General features: G+C 41.3%; 1 protein-coding gene across 1 annotated transcript in view; it reads left to right on the plus strand.

Moving 5' to 3' along the window:
* The window catches only part of LOC124880928 (phospholipid-transporting ATPase ABCA1-like), a 283949-nt gene that overhangs the window by 186231 nt on the left and 83304 nt on the right, over positions 1-14414 (plus strand). The window contains exons 36-37 of the mRNA XM_047386373.1: positions 2860-3029; positions 11804-11981. Coding sequence (XP_047242329.1) covers positions 2860-3029; positions 11804-11981 — 348 coding nt within the window. The remainder of the gene's footprint in view (positions 1-2859; positions 3030-11803; positions 11982-14414) is intronic.

Consider the following 14414-nt stretch of genomic DNA (forward strand, 5'->3'; position numbering starts at 1 on the left):
AGTGCTGGGAAAAATGTGTAGTCTGGATCTGGAGTCTTTTTCCATAATCTGTAAACCGTTTTATTCATCGAGAGAGTTTTCCTCGTTTATAATAATTGGCTCATATTTTCCACCACATGGCTGCACTTCTGCCGCGGAAAAGCATCTTGCTGACCTGATTACACACGTGGAGAAAAAACACATGGACTCTTTCATTATAATATTGGGAGATTTTAACAGAGCAAACCTCTCCAATAAACTTCCCAAATACAGACAGCATATTAAGTGTCCCACCAGAAACCAAAACACACTGGACCATTGTTACACAGCTTTAAAGGACTCATATCATGCTGGTACCAGGGCTGCTCTGGGTTTTTTGGACCATTGTCTTATCCACCTCATCCCAACCTACAGGCAGAGATTAAGAGCTTCCAAACCGACGGTTCGCACTGTTAAGAAGTGGACTGAGGAATCAAAGCAGACGCTACAGGCCTGCTTTGAATGCACAGACTGGACTGTTTTTGAAACTTCAGCCACTGACTTAAACCAACTCACTGATGTGGTGACATCATACATCAGTTTCTGTGAGGACATGTGTGTACAGACCAAGACCTTCTGCACCTTTGGGAACAACAAGCCATGGTTTACTCCACGCCTCAGGAATCTGCGCAAGGACAAGGAAGAAGCTCACAGCAGTAGAGATTGGGCGCGGTACAAGCAGGCCAGGAACAAACTAACAAAGGAGATCAAAGCAGCCAAGAGAAGCTACAGTGAGAAGCTAAGTACAGCCTTTCTACTGGTGATACCTCGGCTGTACAGACCGGTCTGAGAAACCTGACTGCCTATAGGAGCCCCTCCCACCCATCCTGAACAGAATCCTCGCCTGGCCAACCGTCTGAATGGCTTCTACTGCAGACATGACAGGAAGCTCTTCACGCCTTAAATCATCTCCTCCACATCCCATTCAGGAACAAGTTCTTCCCACAAAGCTACCAACCCCCTACCTTCAGATCCTCTGCCTGCACTAAAGATCTCCGAGGAAGATGTAAACAGGCTCTTTCAGAGCATTAAAACAAAGAAAACTGGAGGACCTGATAATGTCTCCCCATCATGCCTGAAAGCATATGCAAATCAACTTGCTCCAATCTTCACCCGGATCTTCAACAAGTCACTGGAAAAGTGAGTTCCCCTCCTGCCTCAAACGATCCACCATCATCCCGGTGCCCAAGAAACCCACCATCCTAGGATCCTACTGGTGCCCCCCAGGGGTGTGTTCTATCTCCATTCCTCTTCTCCCTGTACCCAAATGACTGCACCTCAGCGGACTCATCCGTGAAACTCCTGAAGTTTGCAGATGACACCACTGTCATTGGTCTGATCCAGGGCGGTGATAAGTCTGGATACAGACAACAGGTGGATCGGCTGGTACACTGGTGTTGTCAGAACTACCTTGAACTCAACCCACTCAAGACTGTGGAAATGGTGGTGGACCTTTGGAGAACACCACCCCCATACACCCCACTCACCATCCTCAACAACACCGTGTCGGCTGTGGACCACTTCAGGTTCCTAGGAACCACCATCTCTGAGGACCTGAGATGGTCCTCACACATAGACACTGTTCGAAAGAAGGCCCAGCAGAGACTGTACTTCCTGAGGCAACTCAAGAAGTACAACCTTCCACAGGAGCTGTTGGTCATCTTCTACACTGCCATCATTCCGTCTGTCCTGTATTCATCCATCTCAGTGTGGTTTGGCTCATCCACAAAACAGGACAGGTGCAGACTGCAACGAATAATCCGGGATGACCTTCCCTCCATCCAGGACTTATACAGGTCTAAGGTCAGAAAAAGAGCTGCAAAAATATCTGCAGACCCCACACACCGTGCACATAAACTGTTTAGAGTTTTACCTTCAGGCCGCCGCTACAGAGCAGTGTTTCGTAAACCAGCCACCACAGAGACCGTTTCTTCCCCCAGGCTGTTTCTCTGTTGAACATTCAATAGTATGCAAAACAACACCATACAGATGTTGCAAATGCACCTTTTTATTTATATATGTGTATATTTGTATATTGTATATATGTATATTCTGTAATGCAAAAACAAAACCAGAGAGCAAAGTGTACTGGAATCAAATTCCTTGTTTGTATGAACTTGGCAATAAAGCTGATTCTGATTATGTAGCGCCTTTCTAGACCACACAAAGCACTTTACACTAGAGCCTGTGGCAGAAGGAAACTGGAATCGAACCCACAACCCTCAAATTGCAAGACGACCACTCTTCTCACTGAGCCACAGTCACCTGTATGACAGCGGTTCATAATCTCTTTGATGGCCATTATAGTGAGATACACTGGCCGATCACGTTTGTTGTGTAACTCTTCAAATGCTTGCAGCTAACATGGCAGTGGCTGTTTAGAGGTTTAGACGTTGTGAAGACGATTTACTGAAGTTGAAACTTAACATCAGTATGAGGAAGAAAGAGGATTTAAGTGAATAGCTATATTGGTGAGTAGCTATATTCCAATTCCCATTACCTGACTTAAAGCAATGAACAAATATCTGCCTTGCTTGAATGGCATGTTTTTTTGTGTTTCCCATGTTAAAGAGTGTCAAAGAGAAATTTGTCTCTATGTTGCATCATGTTTTTACCCCAGGAAAAAAGATAACTGGATAGTCAATAATCAAAAATCTTTTTATTCTTATCAGTGTATAATCAATAATTTATCATAAGCATGTATTTTAATCTGTATTTGTCTGTTATTACATTGTTCTTTTCAAGTGTTGCTTAATAAATTGGTATTATTAAGGGAAACACTAGATCTGAAGGAACTTCTACTACATGATTTCATTGCCATTGCTGTTTCTTCTATTGCAGGTGTGGTTCTATAATCAAGCATGGCACGGGATGGTGTCCTTCCTAAGTGTGGCCAACAACGGCATCCTGAGAGGAAATCTACCTGTGGGAGAGGATCCACGGCATCATGGCATCTCTGTTTCTAATCACCCCCTAAACCTAACCAAAGAGCAGCTCTCCTATATGGCTATGTAAGTCAAAGCAAAGAGTCCTGTTGTCATGTGTTATACCCTCGTCACCGTATTATGTATCAGCCTTTTGTTTCAGTGATGTTGAAAGTTAAAATGGAAAGGGAAGAAATAAGCCTACCATGTCTCCTTCATATGCTTTTGACACTATAGAATGTTTAATTTGATCACTGCATAAACCAGCTTGCCAAAGATTATTTTGGACATGTTGAAAAATTCCACCATATGAGCGCAACAGCTCGTACACGGCATGGAAACCGCATGTGTGCCTCACCACTACAGAAACAAATGGTCAATTTATCGTTATTTTTCAGAGAAATCTAAAAAATAAAACAAGATATTGATGCTATGGAAAAGTTGGGATTTTCACTTCATTGATCTCCCAACATGTCAACCCAAACATGTCACAACAGCAGTGCATGGAAAACAACACACATACTTCAAAAACACAGGACTTGATGTTACACAAAATCTCATTCATTTCCCCACATTTAGACCCATGTAAGGTGTTTTGTGACACTTTACATGGGTCACCTTTTTTGACTGACAGCAGCCTTGGTTTTCTATGGCAAAGGTCATGTCTGAAAATTGCTTACTTTTTGTCAGTCCTCCATTTTCTTTACAACGAGGTCATTCATTACTGAAAATATCTAATAAAAGTAAAGTATAATAATTTTCTAATAGAACCCAGTAGGAAGATGGTGCATTGAGGGAATCTGCAGCTGTTCACTGACCTAAGTATGTGTTCATGCTTGCATCTGTTTCCTTCTGGCTCTGATGTTTCCATGCGGGTTAGTTTAGCTAGTGACTCCAGATATAGCCTGTAGAAATAAGTGTGTTTGGACCCCTCACCCAGTGTCGGTTGGAAGAAACTCCAGCCATTGCAGACTGGCAACAAGGTAACTGCCATCAGCCCACCTGCAATGTTTACCTCGAGTTTTCTTCTTGGAATTTCAGCTTCTACACATGTACCCGAGACCACTTTTTTTTTACTTCTAATGTTAGAGGCCAAATAAACTATACTATCCCTGAGGTGTCAAACACAACTCTGTTTCACAGTTTTAACTTTTTTTTTTATTCCTGGCAAGTTTCTGCAAAACACAACAGACACGAGAATGTTTGATAAAATTCTGTGATATATAATTTTTTGCTAATTCGTGACGCAATTACATACCTGTAAGCAAACGATTTTATTGGATTATGTAGTAATCAGATTTCATTGTATCTTATATGGTATAAGCTCTTTCACACCGTATTTTCTTGGATTTTGGCTTTGATTGCGTTTGCGCTAGTTGACATATGACCAATTATGACCAACATAGCTAACAAGTAACAATTCATTTATTCCTTTTTCATATAGTCAATCAGGCCAACCTGTTGAAATTTCTTGTTAAGACAAATGGCAAATCAGACACTTACAAATTGCGTGAACTGTTTAGTGGAATTATAACACAGTGGAAACTATTGGGAAAGACAAATTCAGCCAATGTAGTGCATTATAAACATAAATTTTAAAAAACTCACAAAAATAAAAGTTTCATAATATTTTTTATCCATCCATCTATTATATCCCGCTTATCCGCGGTCGGGTCGCGGGGGCAGCAGCCTAAGCAGAGAGACCCAGACATCCCTCTCCCCAGTCACTTGGGCCAGCTTGTCCGGGGGAATCCCAAGGCGTTCCCAGGCTAGCCGAGAAACACAGTCCCTCCAGGGTGTCCTGGGTCTTCCTCTGGGCCTCCACCCAGTGGGACGTGCCCGGAACACCTCACCAGGGAGGCGTCCAGGAGGCATCCTAACCAGATGCTATAGCCACCTCAACTGGCTCCTCTCAACGTGGAGAAGCAGCAGCTCTACTCTGAGTCCCTCCCAGATGACCGAGCTTCTCACCCTATCTCTATGGGAGAGCCCAGACATCCTGCGGAGGAAACTCATTTTGGCCGCTTGGATCCATGATCTTGTTCTTTCAGTCAAGACCCAAAGCTCATGACTATAGATGAGGGTAGGAACGTAGATGCACCGGTTAATCGAGAGCTTTGCTTTTGACTCAGCTCTCTCTTCACCACGACAGACCGGTACAGCACCCGCATCACTGCTGACTCAGCACCAATACATCATTCGTGAACAAGAACCCAAGATACTTGAACTCCTCCACTTGAGGCAGGACCTCCCCCCCGACCCGGAGAAGGCACTTTACCCTTTTCCGGCTTAAGACCATGGCCTCGGACTTGGAGGCACTGATTCTCATACCTGCCGCTTCACACTCGGCTGCGAACTGCTCCAGTGAGAGCTGTAGATCACGAGCTGATGTAGCCAATAGGGCACCACATCATCCGCAAAAAGCAGAGACGCAATCCTAAGGCCACCAAACCAGATCCCCTCAACACCTTGGCTGCACCTAGAAATTCTGTCCGGCAACCTTGGCGGAGTCCAACCCTCACCGAAAACGAGTCCGAATTACGTGATCTATCCCCACTCCTCTTCTCTCTGTACACAAATGACTGCACCTCATCGGACTCATCCGTGAAACCCCTTAAGTTTGCAGACGACACCACTGTCATTGGACTGATCCAGGACGGTGATGAGTCTGCATACAGACAGCAGGTGGATCGGCTGGTACACTGGTGCGGTCAGAACTACCTTGAACTGAACCCACTCAAGACTGTGGAAATGGTGGTGGACTTTCGGAGAACACCACACCCATACACCCCCCTCACCATCCTCAACAACACTGTATTGGCCGTGGACCACTTCAGGTTCTTAGGAACCTCCATCTCTGAGGACCTGAGATGGTCTTCACACATAGACACTGTTCGAAAGAAGGCCCAGCAGAGACTGTACTTCCTGAGGCAACTCAAGAAGTTCAACCTTCCACAGGAGCTGTTGGTCATCTTCTACACTGCCATCATTCAGTCTGTCCTGTCTTTATCTATCTCAGTGTGGTTTGGCTCATCCACAAAACAGGACAGGTCCAGACTGCAACGAATAATCAGGACTGCAGAGAGAATAATCAGAGCTGACCTTCCCTCCATCCAGGACTTATACAGGTCTAGTGTCAAGAAAAGAGCTGTCAAAACCTCTGCCGACCCCACACACCGTGCACATAAACTGTTCAGAGCTTTACCTACAGAGCACTGTTTACTAAAACCACAGAGACAGTTTCTTCCCCCAGGCTGTTTCTCTGATGAACATTCAATAGAGTACAGAACAACAGCATACAGATGTTGCAAATACACCTTTTTTATTAGATATGTGTATATTGTACATTGTACATTGTAAATTTGTATATTCTGTAATGCAGAATATTGCATTGTACATTGTATATTGTACATTGTAAATTGTAAATTTGTATATTCTGTAATGCAAAAACAGAACAAAAGAGCAAAGTGTACCGGAGGCAAATTCCTTGTTTGTATGTACAAACTTGACAATAAAGCTGATTCTGATTCTGACTTACTGCCGGCAATACGGACCATACTCCCATACTCCATACTCCCGACAGGATTTCCCAAGGGAGACGGTTGGACGCCTTCTCCAAGTCCACAAGCACATGTAGACTGGTTGGGTGAACGCCCATGCACCCTCCAGGACCCTTCTGAGGGTGTAGAGCTGGTCCAGTGTTCTAATATTTTTTAGCCACAATATATTGTTTTCACACTAAGACTGGCAAAAATGCAACAGTTAACAAAATATTTGCATAATCCAGCTCGGATCATATTTTTTTTTCTTTTTAACACTGACCCTTGTACTAGGCCACAGTCCTCTATGTTAAGTGTCAGTTCAACTTTAAATTAACAGGTAAATATGGAAAAGAAGGCAAAGGGAGAAACAAAAAGCATTCAAATGGAAAATGGTCTTAAACAGATTTTCTATCTTCAAATGTTTGGTTGAAACGGAGTTGTTTTTGGCTCACTGCAGGTCTTACTACCATATTTTACAGGAGTATCAGTGGATGCATTTGTTTTCCATTTTTCAGTAGGCACCATGGCATTCTGTCTAGATACAAAAAAATAGGTACAGCAGATGCAGTGGAGTGATTTAGGAATTATTTTAGAAATTGGCTTGACAGTCAAGATTTAATCATTTAATTCAGATAGCAGTAAATCTAAATCTAACCTATTTTCACCATTCATATTATAGAAATCTTGTTACAGCTAAAAACAGACTGTAAGGAGTGAATTTCCTAAAGTGAATTTCGCTCTGTCATCCCCTCATTAGGTTAATTTTTCTGGTTTTTATTACATTACGACATCATTGCAAAAGAGCTTGAAGACTTGTTAGATCCAAAGTTTGCACAATGCAATCACGTAAAAGCAGCAAAAGACTACACAAGATGCCACTCTGGCCAGCTAAGAATGGGAAACTGAGGCCACAATATACACAGGCTCACCAAAATCAGACAATAACACACTGGGAAGTTGGGCTTGTGCAATGAATCTTGATTTTAGCTGTGAGATTCACATGGTAGTCAAAATCTGGTGTGAAAACATGAAATCAGGGGTTTATACTTCTTTATATCAATGATTCAGGCTGATGGTAGTTGTGTGGGGATATTTTCATCTCACACTTAGGACCCCTTGGTATCAGTTTAGCACTGTCAGTACCTGAGTGCTATTACTGATTATAATAATCCCTTTTTGACCACAGTGTAATAGATGACTTCTGATGGTTACCTCCTGTAGGATGCTGCACCACAAAGCTCAAATCATCTTAACCTGTTCAAACCATCAAGTCAACTGTCTGTCCATCCGTCCGTCCGTCCGTCTGTCCATCCATCCATCCAGTGCTTTTCAATGTAAAGCCTGGCCTTGACTGACTGACAATTTATCTAGTTTAAGTGTAGAAAACAATGGAATCTTTACTTGAAAATGTTTAAGAACCTTGTATAGATCACCATTAGTATAATTTCATATTTATTAAAATACATTTGTGTGTTTTTTATTTTTATTTTTCAGGTAAATTAAGATCAGATTCGGACTACCGGCCACCTTACTATATATGGTCTTACATTTTGATGCCAATCTCAGCTAAAGATAGACATCTATTCACTGTCTAAATTGTAATTTAAACTTTCACTTTCTGATCAAACTTAGCCTAGTTTAGCCATGACATTTATAGACATTTTAGGTGTGGCTTAAAATTCGTCTAGATCCAAAAATGCTGAGCTGGAGCTTTAGAAAGGCAGAGAAAAGGGGCAAGGAATGCAGCAAAGGAGGAACAGAAGGATATAAAGCACTGGGCAGACCCATGGATGCTCACTATTTGAGACCAAGTGCTGATATTACAATATTGACGCTCTTTGTTTCTAATACTTCATCAACTCTACATGAGAGATTAGTGATACTGCAGATTACCACATATTAATTACAGAATAATAAATAGAGATATGTTTGTCCTGTGTTTAGATTCTCAATATTATCTGTTGTTGATATTTTGGGTGAAGCATTACATCCATCTGCTGCAAATTATTGCAATCATCTCTCAACAACATACAGGCCCCTCACTTTCCATGCTGCTTGGTTTCAATCCATGTTACCAACCTGCTGCTGGTCTGGTGTTTATGAAGTGGCCAGGGGTTGATGACAGCTTTGAGTTAGAGAGGGAGGCTGCATCCAGAGACAGATACAACATTCTCTCTGCCACAGGTTCAGCCTGAGCCTCTTTTTCTTTTTGACCTCCCAGTACAGAGTGAGACATAATTTAAGAGCTATGATTTTCAGATTAGATGGGACTTTCCTTAATGTTGAAGAAGTGGAGAGGTTTCAGAGAAGAAAGGGGTGGAGGAGCAGGTGAGCACCTGATACAGCAAAGTGGTACAGTTCAGTGTACTTTACTACTTTTATCAAAAGATGACCCTGTTATGTGAAACATTTTGCTCCCATTCACCATTTTTTAGCAGTAAGCAAGAAAAGATTCATAAAACTGCTTTATCCTTTTACTGGCACGTTTCCAGGACGTTTTCTGACCCACGTGCAGAGTCATAAAGGACTCGGAGTGAAGGTTTATTTAAAACAAGAAATAATACAGTTACAGGACTTCAGTGGATTGGTTCTGCAGCGTCTGGGTAAGAGGAGAAACAGTTCATTCGAGGCAGAGAAAAATAAAGAGAGGAATGTTTCCAAGTAAATGATAGAATGCGAAGGCTTACTGTGCTGAGGTTTATGGCAGAGACTTGAGGAGGAGAATGAACCGGGTCAGTATCCAAAGGACTTCTGATTTAAATGGAAACGAAGGTGATCTGGGCGGGAACTAAACAGAGAGCATTGGAGAGTGGGCAGGCAGGATTTCCTGCAGATGTCTGTGTTGGAAGATTCATGTGAGAGAAATATCAACGGGAGGTCAGCAACCAGGTTGGTTGAGCATCAGGCGAAGACAGGTGGTGTCACAGCTCCTTAATTCTCCAAACAGCCTGATGAGAGGAATGCCGACAGGCGTTCAGTCAGACTCGAGCAGACATGCCCTCTAACAGAGACCCACACAGCAGGATTATGACGTCTACTTTTTGAAACAATACAAATAAAAAACAGCTGGTGAAAAGGTGGTCAAGGAGTCACTATATCCATGCTTCAAATTGTGGAAAACCAGAATAATGTCCAACTGATAAATTATTTGGGGTTCATTAAGTTTAATGTGTGTGTCAGAAATAAAAGGTCGGGTACAACCCAGTCAGGTCACCGGTCCATCACAGGAATCACATCAAGAACTAAGAGGCAAACATCTATCCAGCGTTCAATCAAAGTTCTTCTGTTTCAAAAATGTCCGAACGCTCTGCTGTTCAGTGACTGTTGGCCTTAATCGTACTCGTCTTCCGCTTTATCCGGGACCGGGTCGCGGGGGCAGCAGACTCAGCAGAGACACCCAGACGTTCCTCTCCCCAGACACCTCCTCCAGCTCCTCCGGGTGGAGCCCAAGGCGTTCCCAGGCCAGCCGAGAGACATAGTCCCTCCAGTGTGTCCTGGGCGGTCCCCTGGGCCTCCTCCCGGTGGGACGTGCCTGGAACACCTCCCGAGGAAGGCGTCCAGGAGGCATCCGGTATAGATGCCCGAGCCACCTCAACTGGCTCCTCTCAATGTGGAGGAGCAGCGGCTCTATTCCCCTCCCGGATGGCCGAGCTCCTCACCCTATCTCTAAGGGAGTGCCCGGCCACCCTACGGAGGAAGCTCATTTCAGCCGCTCTGTTGGCCCTAATTTAAAGGAATATTTTTTTGTTTCTGTGGGCCAAAACAAAAGCCAACAATGTCACCCTTTTATCAAACAGTCTGTGATAAGTGGAATCTAAGTATAAACCTTTTTACTCACATCTCAAATACTATGACACTAAATGTGCATTTCTTACGTTCATTTCTAATAATGTGTCAATCAGTTTGTTTTGACACTTTGCAGCCATTTTTAAACCCATGTGATGTTTTAAAAGTGATGTTTTATTTATTTTTTTAATAAAAGAAAAGTCATTAATCAGACCAAGTAAAATTACAGCTTAATTTTAATGAGCTCACTGCTTCATTTGCACTGATACAAAGATAGGGCCCTTGTTAATTTTCTTACACTATTTTTACAACATCCTAATTATGCCTGCTTTTCTTCTGAATTGGACGGATTTTTTTCTGGCAAATAACAAACTCCAGCATGAGTGGATGTAAAACATAAGTAAGTTTAACATTTATAGGAAAACTGAACTGCTAAAATCAGTATGATTTACCCAAGAGCATCAAATTTGTTTGCTGTAATTCTTGCACGGCTCTGCACGATCCAAATATTGATCATTGATATTTACCACAGCCTCATTTCACTGTTACATTTAACGCTTAACTCTGCAGCCGTCAGTAATAAAAATGCCCTGAAGATAAGCAATACTTTCGGCTTTCCTCCCACTGTTCATCTTTCTTGTTCTTCCATTATTGGTTAATTAGGAGATGGCTTGTCGTCTTTTCACAGCAATTAACCACCTTCAAGCATTCATAGCTAGACCATTCAGTGCCTCGTCCCCCACATTACCTCCCCACAGTCCTTGAAACCAGCAGAAACGTGGGCCGGAACCAACTTGGTGTAAATGATGTCATATTTATGTGTTCTAATTGTGCCTGTTTGTGGATGATGAATGTGGCAAGGGCAACTAATTTAATATGCAAATGATGCAGCAGGACAGAAGTACTGGAACGCGGGGGTTAAAAGAATGAAGATCAGTTTTATCTAATGCTAATTGAGCAGCTAGACTGAAGGACCTTTCAGAAGGGGAGTGCCATAAATAAGGATGTGTGTCAATGAAATGAAGGCCACTATAATGAAAGACAAATCAGTTGTTCCCTGTTTTCTGTTTGGTTTGAAATAACTTCTTCTACTTCTAATACACAATGGTCTGTTTGGTAAAAAAAAAAAAATGTGTTCTTGGTTTCCTGTATGTGCAAGTTGTATTTAAAATTGGCAGAATTCAAAATAAATGTGCTTAATTTTATACCCCTGCTTTAATTATATTACTGCCCAACCCACAGCCACACACCCGCAACATTAAAATCAGCAACAACTCAAAACATAAGAACCTATTTGTTATATTTAAGAATCATTACAGTTGTGTGTTGTGTACTTATTCCACCCTGAAAAAAAAACAGCTCAAATGAATCATTAAAAGCTCAGAATCAATTACCGTCATGTCTATGATGAAAGTATCTAAACTTCTGGCCAGAACTGTACATGCTGTTTACATAGTTTCTCTGTTCATGTCATGATCTACACCTACCTCTCTGCTCCACTTTAAATGTATTATGGTATCTCTTGATTTGCAGGGCCACGACCTCTACAGACGTGGTGGTGTCCATCTGCGTTATTTTCGCAATGTCCTTCATCCCTGCCAGCTTTGTCCTATTTCTCATCCAGGAGAGGGTGAGCAAAGCCAAGCATCTACAATTTGTCAGCGGTGTAAACCCAACTATCTACTGGTTAACCAATTTCGTCTGGGATATGGTAAGTGTTATTACAGTTCTCAAAGGATTAAATCTCACTTAATAATGTTGAACACTTGCTTAAAATGTGACCTTTAATCTATCCAAGTAAGTTTTAAAAGCCTATTATTTCTTGTTTTATAATCTAGCTCACTGCTGTTCTAAAGATTTTATTTCCACCCAGGGCTATGAGTAAAATACTTCAATCCACTGTAATTGATAATGCAGCTCTGGCAGCACTGGTCACAGGGAAAAAAGCTTTACCTGATACACTGCTATAGGCGGAGGCATAATTATCGACAGCAGGTGCCCCTGCTAGTTATGCTCAACAGGCTTACTGGTTCTTTCCCGCAGGCATCATGGAAGTAAACATTTCATCAGGCTCTTTTGGTAACGAAATACCATCAGGGCACACATTATTATGGTGAATAAATGCTGTCTAAGAGGAAGACAAATGCAACTAGGGAGCTGGACTAAGGACTGTTTTTCCTGATAGGCACTGCATTACAAAACAAATACAACCAAAAAGTAGAATGTTTTCCATTTAAACTATATTAATGTTCATTAGGCTTTCTCATAATGTTAAAATCAATCTTAAGAACAATTACTTAACCTGTGCATTGAGTGGTCTCTATTATGAATAAAATAACATTTTCAGGTTTAAAATGTATGCAAGATCGGTCAAAGATAATTATACGTCAACTAAAGAACAGAAGAAAAATCAGTGGGGGCTGGTGATGTATGTAAAGAAAGCAACAACGATACTAATGTTTATTCTATCATTACACTTGTAATTAACTGACAAAACCGCAAGAGTATCCAGAGTTTAGTGGTTTCTCAGGAGTCTACGGTAGGAGTGGACTAGGCCTAATTTCTGTCATTTTTAATTTATCTCGGAGGGAGGAAAAGTAGAGAAAATTTAAAATCTAAGAATTTGAATTCTTCAGGTTTCAACACCAAAACAACCAGAGTACATCATGAAATAAGTCCCTTACTAGGTCTAAAATTGGGCTATTTTCTCAGTCATGCAAAAAACTGGATCATTGCAAGTGTGTAGCTCCAACCCTGCTGTCACTTTGCTCAGCTGACCAGAAAATCTTGGCACAACAGCTGTTTTTTTCAACCGTAGGTCTCAGGTTGTTGGATGTCTTGTTGTTTCTCTGGTTTAGAATTGGAGTCGAGGTGAAAGAGGTGGCGGGGAAGGGGAATCTTGCATATTTTTACACACAAACAAACAAAAAAACATAGTATATAATGCAAACAAAAAAAAAAAGTACAATAATGGAGTCCGAAAGATCGATCAGTCTTCTCTGACCCATTTGAGCAAGTCCTCTTGTTGGGTTCACTGGTTCTCACTCCTCTGCGGTCTATGCTTCTAGAGTAGGAGATGTCATGAGGGATTGATCAACCAATCATAGGCAGACCTACTTTAATGCAACAGATATGACACATCAGCTTGCTCATTTAAAAAAAGGATTACCAAACAATACTTTCTCTGGATTACAAACAGACCAACAATTTCAAAATGTTTTTTGACTGGACTGTTTTCACTGCAAAGTTTCAAACACACAATCTTTCTAATGAACAAAAGACAGGTTCACATTAGAGTTTAACAGTTTCATCAACATTTAAAGTTATGACTAATAATGGATGATTTCGAAGCTTCTACATTTTTAAGTTGGGGAAAAAAAGATATTTCATATAAGAGAAACTTTTACACATCCCTGTTAAAATGATTAGTTTTAACAGGGCCATTAAAAGTCAGGTCAAAACGTCATGCCAAAAATAATGTGATATTTATCCTGTGCAATTTAACTGAAAATCAAACAAAGCTGTTGGAAGGAAAACTGTGAAAACTAAAAGAAACTGTGATAACCTAGTTGCATAACTGTACATTGCCTAAGTGTAATTTTTAATAAATTACTGCCTTCAGTTAATGTAAATCTGATCAACCAGAAATAAAGTTCATTAGTCCTTGTAGCATTTTTTTAACTTTACTTATTTGCACCTTAAATCTACAGCCTTAAGTGTCTGGGAGATTAAAATGATCTCATTCTACAAAGGTATCAGTCAGGTGGAGGGTAAAAAACGTCCAGAGCTATATATAAATATAGCATGGCACAGTAATTTAAGGAAATATGGGACAGTGGTGCCTTTAAAACCGAACACTTCAAAATTCATAAAAAAGACAAGACATGAACTTCTCAGGGAGGCTGGCAGAAGTAGTAATGAAGGACATGCAGGACTAGACTGTCAAGAACTGGTTGTGTTTTGTACAACAGTCTCTTGTATTCTGCACAATTCTAGACTAAGAAGTAGGAATAAAGTCATTACCAGAAAGAATAAATTTATGACTTGATAAAACCTCCCAAATTTAGAGGGATAATGTGTTATGGCCTGATGAAACAAAACTGGAACTTTACAAGAAGTAAGTCAGTCTCTACTGCTTCTTCCA

The sequence above is a fragment of the Girardinichthys multiradiatus genome, chromosome 14 (genome assembly GCF_021462225.1).
Source record: "Girardinichthys multiradiatus isolate DD_20200921_A chromosome 14, DD_fGirMul_XY1, whole genome shotgun sequence".
NCBI lineage: Eukaryota > Metazoa > Chordata > Actinopteri > Cyprinodontiformes > Goodeidae > Girardinichthys > Girardinichthys multiradiatus.